Raw genomic sequence first — 16213 nt, 5'->3', positions numbered from 1 at the left:
GAATCTTAGTTCCTGGCCTTGGACACCAGTTTTTATTCACAATGTGTGATAAAATGTTTTTGACAGACTGACTGATAGAGGGAGCTATTGGCCAATACTAGCCCACAACTATAATACCAAGATAAGGGAATTTTCTCATTTCACAGAGGATGAAACAGATTTACACAAAACTGAGGTCTGAATGGCCACTTCCCTATGCTCCCCAACACCTGGGTTTTAAAGAAGTTGCCAAGAAGGTGAGGCAAAGGTTAGACTTAATGGAATCAACTTAAAAGAAAATAGTTGCCTTTATTTAAGAGACAGGAAGGGGTGTCTGGGTGGCTCAGTCAGTTAAGCGGCTGCCTTTGGCTCAGGTCATGAGCCCAGGGTCCTGGGATTGAGCCCCGCATCGGGCTCCCTGCTCAGCAGAGAGCCTGCTTCTCCCTTTCCCTCTGCCTGCCGCTCTGTCTACTTGTGCTCTCTATCTCTCTGTCAAATAAATAAATAAATATCTTTAAAAAAAAATAAGAGACAGGAAAAAATCCATAATAGCTAAAAAAATGGAAGCAACTCAAATATCCATCTTCAGATGAATGGAGAAACAAAATATGGCATATACATACAGTAGAATGTTACTCAGCCTTGAAAAGGAAGGAAATTCTGACACGCTACAACATGGATCAAGCTTGAGGATATTATGCTAAATGAATCCAGGCAGTCACAAAAAGAAAAATATTGTATGATTCCACTTGTATCAGGTATCTAGAGTAGTCAAACTTAACAGAAGGTAGGATGGGTGTTGCCAAGGGCTGGGGGAAGGGAGAATGGGGAGTTGTTTTATGGGTATGAAAAAGTTCTGGAGATTGGGTACACAACAAGTGAGTGAATATACTTAATGCTACTGGACTTTACACTTGATGGCTAAGATGGTGTATTTTATGTATATTTTACCACAATTAAAAACAAATTAAGAAAAAAATAGGAGAAAGGAGTAACTTTTTTCTCTTAGTTCTGGCTGACCTCATTCTTTCTTAATTACTCAGTTTAGTTACAGGTGTTCATTGAGCACTTTCTATGTATAATACTCTTGAGGAGCAATGATCTGTTAAACAGTGCCTGTCCTCAAGGAGTTTGCCTCCAATAGGGTTGGTTAAAATATACGGCCACAAGAGACACACTAACATAATGAAATAGGTCTTGGAGAAGCCAGCGCTTGACTGGAACTTAAGGACGTTAGAATTTCTGCTTAGGCTATTTTGGGAGAGCAATATGAGCACAAAGATGACCATCTAGTTTCCTGTATTACTGGCCAGGTGAAAGTTTGGAATTATGTTTGAAAAGTTGGTACATATGTTAAAGGTTATTGGTCCAACCTCCCATTTAGTCCAGGAATCCATTCTGCTTAATGGAGAAAGAAATCAGGAGGTAATCCGAGGTAAGGACACACGGCTACTGCACGGAGACTGTGGTCCGTATGTAAAGTACACGGGATTTAGGGAGGGGCGGAGTCCGGCGCGCGGGTCATGTGGGGCGCGAGAGGCGGGTCTTTGCGCGCGTGGTCACGCGGCCCGGTGTTGACACTTCCGGGTGGGACCAAAGTGAGGCGGCTGGGCAGGGGCTGGTAGCTCCGGCGGCAACCATGGCGTATAACGGCCTCACGGTGCCTCTCATCGTAATGAGCGTGTTCTGGGGCTTCGTCGGCTTCTGCGTGCCCTGGTTCATTCCTAAGGGTCCCAACCGGGGGTAAGTGCGCCAGGCCCGCCTTGGGAGGAAAGCGCGGTGAGGACCGGCGGGGCCGGGCGGGGGAGGGGGCGACCTGCACTGGTCAGAGACCTTGCGGGACGGCCCCGGACTCCAGAGTCAGGCCCCAACCTCCTACAGCCCCCCCGACTTCTTACCGCGGCAGCCTCAGGGTTCCCCAGTGCGAGGGTGAGGAGGGTGACTCCCGACGGACCCTCCTTGGGACGGGGTTACAGGGGAATTTTTTTCTCATCACGGGCGTGTCTGGGGAGGGTGCATAGGAAATGGGTTTATACCGACTCAGGGAGAAGTTGTGGTTTGCCCCTAGACGACTTTGGTCCCTCCACTCAGATGAGGCCTAAGCTTGAAAGTATCAGATAAAACAGAAATTGTCTTCTGTGTCTCACGTGTTGTCGCAGTTGCACCCGACACAAGCTTGTGTGGCAGCATGGAGCCCAGGCCTTGCATCTAGTGGGCGCCAGGTAGGGCCTGATCTAAAGCGAGATTTATTACCAAAGAGCCGGAGGTATTGTTTAGAAACCCCTGCGTCATACCTTTTGGAGGGCGCTCCTGCGCTTGTGAGTGCACCAACTTCTTAGAATGATTGACTAAGACTTTTCCCCTAGACTTTTTTGTTAAATAGAGCTTTATCAGTTTTGTAAGTAAATCTTTTCTGTTGTAGTATAGAGCCTTGTCTTCAAAGGAGCTTTGGAGCACCCTCTTTCTGGTTCCTCTTTTGCCTTTTAGTCATTTTTTCTCAGCCCAAGATCATGTGGAATGAAACTTAGGCTGAAGTCAGAGCTTGGCTAAAACACCATCTCTTGCTTTATTCTTTGAAACACATTGGTGGCTTTCCAGTGCTTTGCATGTCTAGTAGGCATTCAGTAAATACCCGTTGAATGGATAACTATATTGCCTTTATTAAGGGAAAGAAAATGCTACTACTTCCTTAATATTTTGTGACCCAAACCGCTTTTGCAGTCTGGAATAGACTTGTATTAGACTTGGTACTTCTTTCTAGCTGAAAGTAAATCACAATTTGTTTAAAAAGGAAAAAAGGTAGATGAATTTCTATCATTTGGTAGCATTGGGTCCCCTCCCCCCAATAACCTCAGTTATAGACTCTCCAGACTAATAATAGGTGATGCACAGTGTTGGAGTTCTAGGGTTATTAAAACAGTTGTATTGGGCTCCTGGGTGGCTCAGTTGGTTAAGCGACTGCCTTCGGCTCAGGTCATGATCCTGGAGTCTCAGGATCGAGTCCCGCATAGGGCTCCCTGCTCAGCAGGGAGTCTGCTTCTCCCTCTGACCCTATCCCCTCTCATGTGCTCACTCTCTCTCATTCTCTCTCAAATAAATAAATCTTTAAAAAAAAAAACAATTGTATTAACCAAATTTAATTTCTTAGACTTGTTTCTCCTACTGGAGTTAGAGAACAACACAGTAGTTTGTTGTGTTTCTGTCTTCAGCTATTTCATTACCCCTACTGTCTTGCCTTTCCAGTCTAAATACTCAGAAAAGCATTTATTAATGCGCTTGTAACATGGACCACTCCTTTCTTAAAGACCCCTATTTGGGACCCATCATGCCCAGCCGTGGGACTTGATGCCACTGCTGTTATCCAGGGTAATGAAATGGCTCCTATAGTACATGGACTACTCAGTTTCCAGCTCTAGTGTCCTGATTCAGGTTTAACCTGCTAGTGATAGGTTATCCGGGTCTAATTCACAACCTCCACCTCAATCCTTGTATTTCCTGCTCTTGGCAGGATTGAGCAGTTCTTAAAACACAAAGTGTCTACTAGGAGTTACTGTATTACACTTTGAGAATCGCTGCTCCTAGCTGGATGATCCTTGTGACCTTGGACAATTCAGTTACCTTTTCAGTGTTCCCATTTCCTCATTTTAAGATGGAAGGAAATATTAGTTTGAATTAGTACTAGTTTCCCTTTATTTCCTGAAAGGCTGCGAAAGAGTTTTTTAATACGTGAAGGAGCTTAACTGCTTCAAAGACTAGGTGAATTTTTAATCAGAGCATTTCTGATTTGAAAGATTAAAAACGTCTTCATTAAGGAGATAAGTAAAGGTGCTATGTGGAAAGGGAAGAAGAAAGACTTTGATGTTAAATCCTTTTCCCTGCAAGACCCATGTGATGTGGTTTTGGAATATAGGTGAGGTTCGGTGGGGTGGAGTCTGGAGGCAACGGCCAAGAAAGAATTCTTGAGATGTCTTTGGTGTAAAAGGGTGGTTTTATTAAAGCCCGGGGACAGGACCCGTGGGCAGAAAGAGCTGCTGCCTCTGGGTTGTGAGGGGTGGCTGATTATATACTTGGGAGTTGGGGGACGTAAGGAAAAGGGAGGTTTCAAAAGAACTTTCATATTCTAAAGAGGACCAAGAGATGCCGGAGGCCGTGCCAGTTAAGGTTGTCCCCCCCCCCCCAGCCCCCAGGCATTGCCTTTAAGATAGTTGGGAGCTTCCTGGAAGAACATCACCCATATCCCACCCAGGAGTGGGGGGGGCGGGCAAGCTGTAGGGTGTCAGCTTCTGCTTTGTCCTCAGCTCGCCTTCTGCTCCCTCATCACATGCACATCAGAATGCAGAAAAATCTCTGGGTAACCTAAAGCAAACCCCTTGTTCCCATCCTTTTCTACGACTGAAAATGGGCCAAACAAAAGCAAGTTTGTGTTTGGAGTCAGCTTTCCTGACCATTCATGTTTTTCATGACTTCCCTCTCTTTAGGAATCCACAGATGCTCTAAAACCTTCTGTTTTTTTTCCCAGTGACTCCTTCAGGAGTAGATATGGGGGAGGGGATGAGGGGGTGGAGCTAGCTCACAGGGAGTTCAGTCACCTCCCGTTTTTTCAAGCATACAGAACATTTTCAAACATACAGAAAGGCACTCTTACTAAGAGTGCTGTATTCCGCCACTTAGATATAATAAGTGTTAACATATTCATATTTGATTTATATCTGTGAATGTGTGTGTATGTGTGTAAATACACACATATATGTTTTTGCTAAACTGTTTGAAAGTAAATTGCATTCATCATGACACTTCAGCCTGCAACAACTAAGTGGCATATTTGGAGGGGATATTTCATTTATTTTTGTTTAGGTTTATTTATTTTTTTAAGTAATCTCTATCTCCAATGTGGGGCTTGAACTCAGGACCCGAGATCAAGAGTCCCACACTCTTCCGAATTAGCCAGCCATCCTGGAGGTCGTATTTTAATGAGGAGCTTTTGATACGAAAGTAGTAAGCAGGTAACACAGAAGAGCCTCCTGCAGTTTCAGTTCTCTGAGGTGGCCTTTGGTGAAGACAGAAAGAGGGATTCTGGGTTGAGGCAGAGGAAAATGAGCAGAAGCTTGGAATGGGGAATAGTAAACTTGATGTGTTTGGGGGGGATAGTGAGGCCACCTGCTTTTGGGAGTAGAAGGTTGCTGTTTGAAAGTGGACAGTGGTGAGGGTGATCGGAGGGAACTGATTACAGGTGAGGAGCTGGACTGGTTTGTGTAGCTCTTCAAAAATCAAACATTTTTGTTATGCAGCTGTCAAAATTTTGTAGTACAAACTCCCATGCATATTTATCTATGTATTATAAGCATAATGTATAAGTTAGATATTTTGAAGAATGTTGCCTTCACAGTATATCCAGAGTCTGACCAGTTCTCACTACCTCTGCTGCTCCCAGCCTGGTCCATGGATTACTGCAATTCCCCCACCCCAAACTGGTTTCTCAGCTTTTCCCTTTGTCTCTCTTCCCCCAGTTTGTTTCTCCTGTGCGGAGAGGTCCTCTTAGAATCTGAATCAGATTTTGTCGGTCTTGTCCTTAGATCCCTCCAAATAGCTTCCCTTTTCCTTTAGAGGCTACCAAGACATTGCTCTGTCCTCGCGAGGGTCAGAAAGGGCGGAACTACAGTTGAACTATTTGAAAGGTTTTTCCAGTTCTTGTCTATATTCTCCCCTTCCCTGACCTCACTTCTACTAGGCTCCCCTCGCTCCGCTTAGCTACACAAGGCCTCTGTCCTCTTTCGACTCCTGGTACTCTAGGGCCTTTGCATTTGCTCTTCCCCCTGTCTGGAGCACTCCCTTACCTTCAGGTCTTGCCAGCTTGCCACGTCCTCAGCAAGCCCTCGCCTGAATGCCCTCTTTAACATTGCGAGCACAGCCTCCAAGCTCTGTATCCTCTTATCCTTGTTTCCTGCTTTGTTTTTCTCCATTAGCACTTACCGACCACCTGGCATACCAATGGTACCTAAGTAAATAGTTCTTGCTTAATGTTATCTTGTTGTTGTCTGTCTTCCCCCATGAATATGTAAAGTTCAGAGCGGGGGCTTTTCATCCGTTTTGTATACTCCTTCCCCCCCCCACCCCGAGCCTGGTACATACTGGACACACATTGAAAATCCTCTGAGAGGATGATGTGCTAGTATTATTGACCACAGAAAGTACATGCACACACGAGTAACTTCTAAAGGATGAATTGAAAATAAATGTAAACAGGAATTCTGATATTTGCTACTTGCATTCTAGGAGATAGTCTTGCTTACTCTGTGGGGTGTGGAGACCTCCTCTTTGGAAATTACTCCTGTGGAGGATGGAGAGCATTGAAAGGTGTTCAGCTGCAGAGTGATGTGACAAAAGAATTATTGGGGAAAGATGACTCTGAGGTGATTGTGGTAGGATGAAAGGGAAGGAAGACAGCTTTGAATCGGCTAGCATTTGGTGACTAAGGGTGCAGAGGAGGCCTGAACAAAATGATGACAGATTTGAGGAGTCGGTCAGACGGGTGGAAATGACAGAGCTGTTTCTGGGGCTTGGGAAATTGGGAAGAGGAGCCTTTGGAAAGACAAATGGGAAGAGGATACCATGAATTCACTTTTTTAAATGTTGAGATTCAGCTGATCAGAGATCCAGGTTTAACTATTTTTCAGACAGGAATAGAGACGGGGAGAGGTCAGCATTGGAAAGATATATATATTTATTTATTTATTTATTTTTATTTTTTAATTTTTTTAAGATTTTATTTATTTGAGAGAGAGAATGAGAGAGAGCCAGCACATGAGAGGGGGGAGGGTCAGAGGGAGAAGCAGACTCCCTGCCGAGCAGGAAGCCCGATGCGGGACTCGATCCAGGGACTCCAGGATCATGGCCTGAGCCGAAGGCAGTCGCTTAACCAACTGAGCCACCCAGGCGCCCTAATTTTTTTTTTGAAGAATCATCTCATTTTCATTGTAAGCCTACGCAGTTCTGACGTTTTTTAAAAAGTTTATTTCTAATAATCTCTATCCCCAACGTGGGGTTTGAACTCACAACCCCGAGATCAAGAGTCGCATGCTCTCCCAACTGAACCGGCCAGGCGCTCCTAGAAAGTTAAATTTTTGTAAGTATAGTGTCATTTCATTGCAGAGAAAACTACCAGATAGGTAGTTTCTTGGATGTCAAAACTAATTGTCATTGCAGCTTTTTGTGTTCAGTTGTAGAGGGGTTTGGATTAGCCATCTAAGCTGTGGCCTCAATATGTATCCCTTCAAATACAAATGTTAATTACTGCAGTCCGTTGGTGTTTGAGCAGATTCAGCTCCCTTTTCTCGGTGCACAGACTTTGCCAGTTTGTAATTTGGGAAGGAGGCTTAAACCATCTGACAGTGTCTCCTTAGTTTGCTGGTTATCTAATGATGGTTTTGTTTTTTTGGTTTTTTTTTTTTAGAGTTATCATCACCATGCTGGTAACCTGTTCAGTTTGCTGCTATCTCTTGTAAGTAGTTTTTTTCTCAAGATAATAGGAAATTACTCTTGGCATTTATAATGTGTGTGATTGAAAAATAAATTCATGGAACATGATTGTTGTGAAACTTTAAAGTTTTTGTCATTGGAGCTGGTCCCTTATGTAACATCTAGAAATAGCATCCCAAGATGGAAAAGAGCACACTTTTTCTCTGTTCAATACATTTACATAAAAACTGTACAGATGCTCTGTTCTTCTGGCCATACAAGTGTAAATTATTTGGCACAAATTTAAATCTTATAATTAGCTGGAAATTGCCCTTGTACTACTTTACATTTTACTATTGTGGAGAATTTAGGCATACTCATTTCATTTAAATATCACTATGAAGCCAATAAAGCCATTCTTTATTATGACTTTTGTTTATTGGATGAACAGAAGTTGAGCTAGAATTGTAATCAAGTAAAGACAGTTTTTTTAGCAATCATATGCTATATCGATGTATGATAATTAACACGTTTAAATAGATTAGTTTGTGCAAACTGTTGGGAGAAAACTGTCTTAAGATATGTAAGGTTAGGGCGCCTGGGTGGCTCAGTTGGTTAAGCGACTGCCTTCGGCTCAGATCATGATCCTGGAGTCCCGGGATCGAGTCCCGCATCGGGCTCCCTGCTCAGCGGGGAGTCTGCTTCTCCCTCTGACCCTCCCCCCTCTCATGTGCTCTCTCTCTCTCTCATTCTCGCTTTCTCAAATAAATAAATAAAATCTTAAAAAAAAAAGATATGTTAGGTAATTCATCAACATATATTTTTGGAAAACCATTCTTAATCCTCATAAGTGTCAGAAATGGCAGAAGTGCCATTGAAGTATTGTAAAGGTTTCCAGTTCTTGTCTACATTCTCCCCTTCCCTGAAGAATGGAACAAGTCAAGCCCCAGAAAAAACTGAGTATTAATCGGTTTGTGGAAAGGATAGCCACTTCAGAGTATTCAAAGGCCTTAAAGTTTCTTTCTTTTTTTAAGATTCTATTTATTTATTTGAGAGAGAGAATGAGAGAGTACATGAGAGGAGGGAGGGTCAGAGGGAGAAGCAGACTCCCTGCTGAGCAGGGAGCCCGATGTGGGACTTGATCCCGGAACTCCAGGATCATGACCTGAGCCGAAGGCAGTCGCCCAACCAACTGAGCTACCGAGGCGCCCCCCCCTTTTTTTTTTAATTGAGATCTACTTTTCATACCATAAAATTTCATCCTTTTATGGATTTCCTTTTAGAGTTTAGAATGGTTCTCTTTTCTTAAAGAGAACTGTGTAGCTTCCTGAGGCTTCTTTATATGGAGAGTGTTGGTGTTGGCCAAGCTTTTGTTTACTGCCCACACGATGTAGGAAACAGCAGTTTTAAAATCGTGATGAAAGGCCATGCCTCTTTGTGACTGGGAATCTGTGAATTTCTTATATTCTGGGGCTTTTGCACTAAAGTTTTTCTTTTTTTAAAGATTTTGTTTATTTATTTGACAGAGACACAGTGAGAGAGGGAACACAAGCAGGGGGAGTGGGAGAGGGAGAAGCAGGCTTCCCACCCAGCAGGGAGCCCGATGCGGGGCTCGATCCCAGGACCCTGGGATCATGATCTGAGCCGAAGGCGGATGCTTAACGACTGAGCCACCCAGGCGCCCCTGCACTAAAGTTTTTCAAAGAGGTTTGTGGGGATGAGCCAATTCTAGTTGTTGGCATAGATCAAAATCTGTCCCTGACAAAAAGTTATCACCATGAATTTTAGGTATGTGGCCATTCAGTCACTTGTTTGAGTGGAACTTGAAGTGTTTAAAGTTGAATCATAATGCACTATAGAAGTTTTGCTAATGATGATGGTTTTGACTGCCTCAACACTAGGGCTTAGATGGTAAGACTTTCTACAGTTGGCTTGTTTACTCTGTTTTTTCTAGTTAGAAGGGTAACTTTTTCAGGTGATACAGCTCAGCTTCCAGAGTGGAAGTCTGACAGATAGCATATGGAGAGAATTCTTAAACTAGCTGTGTTTAGCTCTAAAGAGTAAAGAAGTACATACATCATCAAGAATTTCTCGTTTTAGTAAGGGTGATTGAGCTTCAGTCTGTTCTACTGAATCTCCTATGGAAATCCCAACAAGGGAGCTCTTTTTCAGTCCAGGAGCCAAGGAGTGGTCCTGTGATCAAAAAGGCCTTTGTTTTTATTCCTTTGAAGATCTCTGCTGCCTGATCAGCAAGGTTGGTGGTAGGGTCTTAAAAATGAGATAATTACTGGACAGAAGAATGACTTGAGATTAAGAAGATGGGGCAGAAATATTTTGTGATTTTTCTGGTCCTCCACTGTCTTTGAAATTTGCTTAATTTTCATAATTTTTTTTAAACACATCTTTCCAATGAGTCCCATGCTTCTTATTTTCATTTTCAAGTATAAAATGAATAACGACATGGTTGGAAACTGTACCTCTTTGAGTCTCAGTGACTCAGTTGAGAAATATCTGTGAGCCTTTACCTCTCACTGTCTAGATTTTTTCCTTTGTCCCAGACATGCTGGTGACTTCTCCGTTGATGCTGGGTTAGTACTGTCATCAATGTATTAATAAAGATAGCACACAGTGTTCCGACATTAAATGTTTCTGGAGGCTATCATATGGGGAAATGAGCTGTGTAGTATAGACTTTATGAAATTGTTTTTTTTCTTTTGTTTCTTTGAAATCTGATCATATATCCTACTTAGCAAAATGTCTGCCTGGAACATGAATGAATGAATTGAATTGAAATCCCAAATACTTCATTCCACAAAGGGTTGGGATTCCATAATAAATTTGAAATTCAAAAAAAACTTTGAAGTTCAAAGAAAACTTCACTGTTTGGCATTAGTAAGTATATTTTTTTGAAAATACCTCTTGAAATAAATCACATCCAAACTGGATTTCCTAAGCAAAGTCACATTTGAAATACATTCACGGACTTTTAGATTGCCTTCAGTTTATGGCAGTTTTTTTTTTTTTTTTAAAGATTTTATTTATTTATTTGACAGAGACACAGCGAGAGAGGGAACTCAAGCAGGGGGAGTGGGAGAGGGAGAAGCAGGCTTCCCCCTGAGCAGGGAGCCCGATGCGGGGCTTGATCCCAGGACCCTGGGATCATGACCTGAGCCAAAGGCAGACACTTAACTACTGAGCCACCCAGGTGCCCCAAGTATGGGAATTTTTTTCTCTTTCCAGTTTTTTCTGGTTTAAGGTTAGATTCATGGGGCGTAACTTGTTTGAGCTCTGAAAAATTAGGATCTCTGCCAGTACAACCAGTTTGTGTTTTAATAGTTCAACAGAGGAATGTCTGAATGTTATACATCTGGTTCCCTCTTTGAGGCACAAGGTCACTTTTGTTCCTTAAGTATACAATCCTGTTAGTTACTGTTCCATACTTTCTTTTTTGTTTTAGGTTAGTTTTTAATGTTGAATTATGATGTGGCTTACCCAGAGTTACAAAACTTACATCTTCAAGGTAAATTAGAAGTTTAGTGCAGTATTGTGAAGGTACAATTGCTTCTTGGAAAACATGCTTTTTCTTTAGCACTTGACTAATGGTAAATCTTACCGGCAGAGGGATACAGAAAAGGAAATATTGACCAAAAGGCAGGAGTCCTTGGTTCTTCTAGGCTGAATGTATGTGACCTGATTACATGGTAGAATGGTTTTGTGAGTTTTAAATTGAGATGCTGTGTGTAAAAACTTGAAACAAACAAGAAAAATAAAAAGTAATACTATCATTGGTTTGTTACAATAAGTTATTTTAATTCAGAGAAGTATGAGTTACTTACAAGCACAGTTTGCTTACAAGGCAATTGTAGCATGTATTTTATTGATCCTTACCTAGAGTTCATTCACTCAACATATTTATTTAGAGCCTACTTTGTGCCAAGCACTGGTTATAGAGCAGTGAATAAATAAGACATATTCCCCTGCCCTCTTTAGTGAGGAGAGACAGACAGTAAACAAATAAAGAGCCAGAAGAGCCTTAATCACTTCCAAAAGTGGTTCCCTCATCTACTTATTCCCACAGACCCCTATTCTGTGACCCCAGACGAGTCCCCCTCACTCACCTCTCCAGCCCCCTAATACTGCCCCTCGCACAAGCACCTTCGCAGCCTGTAGGAACGTTGCCCCACTTGTCCCAGAATGTGCACATCCATAGCTAAGCCCAGCCTTGGTTTGGTCTTGGCTCTAGAGCCAGTTTGGGCACAGGACATTATCACCTTCTAAGGTGTTCCACTTAGGTTTCTGGCCAAGTAGCCACAAGCTGGTCAGTTTCTGGGATGCTCTTTATTATAGCCTTTTTTTTTTTTTTTTTAACTTTCTGCTTTTGAACTTTCAAAACCTGCTATGTGCTGTTTACAAAAATTTGTCTACCTACCTGTCACTTATCTTCAAAAATTATCAACTCATGGCCAATCCTGTTTCATCTCCACACACTTTCCCACTCTACCCCAGATTATTTTGAGTTTATCTGTAAGTATTTCAATATACATGTCTAAAAGATGATCATTCTTTCCCCATGTATAACTACAATACCATTATCACACACAGAAAGTTAATTCCTTTACATCATCAAATATATTTAAATTGCCCTAGTTGTCTCATTATTTATTTTACAATATATTTGAATGAAGATGCTTATAAAGACCACACATTGCAGCTGGTGGATGTGCCTCCCAAGTCTCTCTTTATCGGTTTCTTCTCCATTTTTTTTTCTTTTCACATTTTAGTAGGAAAAAACTAGGTTGTCCCATAGTTCTTCAGAGAGTGGTCCTTGTTAATTGCACGCCCATGGTATTATTTTACATATTCTTCTTTGTTCTGTATTTCCTGTAAGTTGGTAGTCATCTAGGCGCTAGATCACATTCCGGTTCGATTTTTTAGTTAAGTTTGTTTCATAAATGGTATTGATGCTTTCCATCAGGGAGTACATAATGTCTCATTTGTGTTGTTGGCATCATTGATAATATTATATATCTACAATTTGTTCATTAGGTAGAATACATCCATAAATATTTACTTCATCAACAATTTAATTACTCAGATAACTGAAAACTGTTCATAAAGGAAAGCTAGGTTCTCTGTGTGATTTTCTCTTTACTTACCTGTTTTCAGAATAATGAATTGGGTTCCCTAGCATCTTCTAAGGGTGGACAATGATTTTTGTTTTGTGTTGGTATCATTATGATTTGATACATTTAGAGAGATGTGATGTATTTCAATCCATGTAATTAATGTCCTTGTTGATGTTCAAATTGTTGCATCTTTGGTCAGAGGAAGCATGTGTTTTATTCGGCCTTCTCTTAGCTGGCTATTAGTCTGTCTTCACCTCTAGCTTTGAAGCTCCTTCAGGAAATGTATTTTTATAGGTGGGATGTCTGTGTCTCCACAGATCGGTGATTTTTTTTTCCGTCTGCTACCTCATTAGGTGATGTCTGCTAGTAAAAGGAAGTAGTGGCATCAATAATGAAAAACACTGGGTAACTCAAATTAAATTTGTTCCTGAAATATGAGGCCCTCCTGCCTTTTAATCCTTTCAGCTTAGAACTCCCACATGATGGGGGCGCCTGGGCGGCTCAGTTGGTTCAGAGTCTAACTCTGTTTGTATTATAAATGGTATTGATATTTTTCATCAGGGGGTACATAACTTCTCATTTTGTTAATGAGACACAATGTTTCGGCTCAGGTTATGATCTCAGGGTCATGAGAACGAGCCCAGCATCAGGCTCCACGGTCAGCAGGGAGTCTGCTTGGAATTCTCTCCCTCTCCCTCTGCCCCTCCCCTCCTCAAATGAATAAATAAATCTTTTTTTTTTTTTTTAAGAACTCTCACAAGATGTAAGAAGGGATGAGAAGGTAGTAAAATCTGCAGGCATGCACCACAAAGGAGAAGTCTTGTTTTCACAAGAGTGAGAGAGAATTGTCTGCAGGTAGCACAGGGGAGCAAAGAAGTTACCCTATTGCCAAAGCCTGGGTTATCTGGTATAAGAATAACTTCTGCTTGAGAGAGTCTCAGGGGGATTCTGGAGGCTATGGGACGTGTGAGAATAGAAGGAAGTGTGTAAGTGAGTGGTGGATCATTAAACAAGTTACATAGAACAGTGGAAGCGTTTGGTTTGGAAGACAGGGTAGAGTATAAGTTGGGTCAAGTGGTGAGATGAGCAGAGCAGTCTGGGGATGGAATTGGGTCATAATAGGTGGTCCTGGAGGTTTGGGGGGGAAAACTGAGGTAAACAAAGATATGAGACCTGTTGAACTGAGTTTTTAAAGTTCCTGTTACTGGGTGAGGATTTGGACCTGAAGGCTTTCCACAATATGTTGGCACTTAGGTTTTGGCAGTTAGGCATGACTGCTTCCAAAGGTCACAGGCACTAGAACGGTGGGTTCAATCTTTGCTTTTTTATTGTTTTCGTGGTACAGATATTCAGTTGTTGCTGCATTATTGGTTGGAAAGATTTTCCTTTCTCCATTAAACCGCTTTGGCATCTTTGTTCAAAATGATTTGACCATATATGTATGTGTCTATTTCAGGATGACCTCTTCTGTTTGTTAATCTCTTTGTCTAGCCCTATCACAATACAACACACTCTCAAATATTTAGTTTTATATTGAAACTAAAGAAGTTGAAGTCCTCCATGTTTGTCGTTTAAGATTATTTTGCTATTCTAAAATAGCCATATAAATTTTAGAATCATCCTGTCAGTTTCTACCCCAAAAAAAGCCTGTTGATTTTAGTTGGCATTGTGTTGAATCTATAGATCAATTCGGAGAGAACTGACATTTTAACAATACTGAGTCTTCTGATCCTGAACGTGGTATATATTTCCATTCATTTAGACTTTATTTCCTTCCTTCTCCTGAATTTGGGTTTAATTTGCTCTTTACTAACCTCTTACAGTGGAGACTTAGGTAAATGATTTTAAACCTTTGTTGTTTTTTAAATGTAAGCAGTTAATGCAATAAAATTCCTTCTAAGCATTGCTTTAGCCACAGCCTACAAATTTTGATGACACTGTATTTTTCATTAATTTTTAAATATTTGGTGCTTTTCTAGATTTCTTATCAGAAGATATACTCTGTAAGATTTCAGTCTTATGCAATTGGGGCTTGTCTTGTGGCCCAGCATAATGGTTTATCATTATGATCATTTCATGCGCACTTCAAAAGATTGTGTATTTTGCAGTTGTTAAGTGTGGTGTGTTTTGTAAATGTCAGGTCAAGGTAGTTAAATCTTCTATATCTTTATTGAGTTTTTTGGTTATTACTATTGAGTTTTTTAGTAATTACTGAAAGAAGGTGTTAAAATCATCAGCTATTGTGGATTTTTCTGTAGTTCTCTTTAATTCTTTCCGTTTTTGTTTTATATGTTTTGAAGCTATGTTAGGAGCATGCACATTCATGATTGTTATGTCTTCCCAATGAATTGACATTTTATCATTATAAAGTATCCCTGCTTACCCTTGCTAACTCCTTGACTCGATTTTACTTTGATATTGATAATCATACCACCTTTCTTAGGCTCATTATATCTGTCTTTATATTTAGAAAGTGCCTTTTTGCAGACAGCATATAGCTCAGTCTTTTTTGTCCATTCTGACTGCCTTTGCCTTTTAGTTGGATATTTCATATCCAATTAATGTAACTATTGACATAACTAGGTTTGGGCCCACTGTTTTGTTAATTGTTTTGTTTGTCTCCTCTGGTTTTTTGTTCCTCTGTTCTTTATGCCCTTTTTTTATTTAAATTCGATTAACATGTAGCGTATTATTAGTTTCAGAGGTAGAGTTCAGCGATTCATCTGTCTTATGTAACACCCAGTGCTCATTAACATCCTTTGTCCTCCTTTTATGCTTCATTTTACATTATTAATGAAATATTTTTAGTATTGTTTTAATTTTGCTAAGGGCTTTTTTGCTATACTTAGTATTTTTCTTTTTAGTGTTGCTCTAGAGATTACAATGCATTGTTAACTTTTCATAGAGTATTTAGAGTTAATACTGAACCACTTCAGATAAAATATAATAACTTTGCAATAATATAATTCCATTTACTTTACATCATTTATGCTATGGTTATGATATATTTTACATCTTTTTATGTTGCAAAACACTGCAGTGTTACAATTTTACTTTAAAGAATCATGTCTTACAAAGAAATTAAGAGAAAAAGTCTTCTATATTTGCCCACATATTTACCCTTTCTGGAGTTCCTTATTTTTGTAGATTTGAGTTTCTGTCTGACATCCCTTTAGTTTGAGTTTTTATCTGATATCCCTTTAGTCTGAAGAACTTCCTGTAGTATTTGTTGTAGGACAGGTATGCTGATAACAAATTCACTCATCTTTCATTTGCCTGAAAGTGTCTTTTTTTCATGCTCATTTTTGAAGGATAGTTTTTCTGGATATAGAATTCTGAGTTGACAGCATTTTTTTCCCCTTTTAGATGACTTTAAAGATGCTCTTTCGTTGTCTTCTGGCCTCCATTGTTTCTCCTGGAACTCAGCTGTAATGTGAATAATTGATCCTTCTTATGCTTTCTTTTTCCTTTGGATATTATCAAGATTTTCTCTTTATCTTTGGTTTTAGCAATTTGACTATGATGTGTGTAGGTGTAGTTTACTTTGAGTTTATTCTGATTGGAGTTTGCTAAGCTATATGAATCTGTAAGTTAATGTTTTCCATCAAATTTGAGAAAATTTCAGCCTGTGTGTCTTCTGTTTTCTTCAGCTG

The 16213-nt window shown here is 40.5% G+C and overlaps 1 protein-coding gene across 3 annotated transcripts in view; it reads left to right on the top strand.

Moving 5' to 3' along the window:
- The first annotated feature begins 1525 nt into the window (after positions 1 to 1525).
- The window catches only part of ATP6V0E1 (ATPase H+ transporting V0 subunit e1), a 31439-nt gene continuing 16751 nt past the window's right edge, over positions 1526 to 16213 (top strand). The window contains exons 1-3 of one of the 3 annotated variants that reach the window (XM_088023470.1): positions 1526 to 1722; positions 2139 to 2201; positions 7430 to 7477. In XM_088023470.1, coding sequence (XP_087879596.1) covers positions 1619 to 1722; positions 2139 to 2201; positions 7430 to 7477 — 215 coding nt within the window. In that variant the 5' untranslated portion in view covers positions 1526 to 1618. The remainder of the gene's footprint in view (positions 1723 to 2138; positions 2202 to 7429; positions 7478 to 16213) is intronic. The other 2 variants (XM_088023469.1, XM_028102724.2) reach the window with 2 other exon arrangements.

Source organism: Eumetopias jubatus, unplaced genomic scaffold (assembly GCF_037043125.1).
Source record: "Eumetopias jubatus isolate StellerSeaLion01/CBP00866 unplaced genomic scaffold, mEumJub1_p1.0 scaffold_5, whole genome shotgun sequence".
Classification (NCBI taxonomy): Eukaryota; Metazoa; Chordata; class Mammalia; order Carnivora; family Otariidae; genus Eumetopias; species Eumetopias jubatus.
Note: the sequence above shows the minus strand (reverse complement) of the source record. Positions and strands in the feature narration are given on the sequence as shown.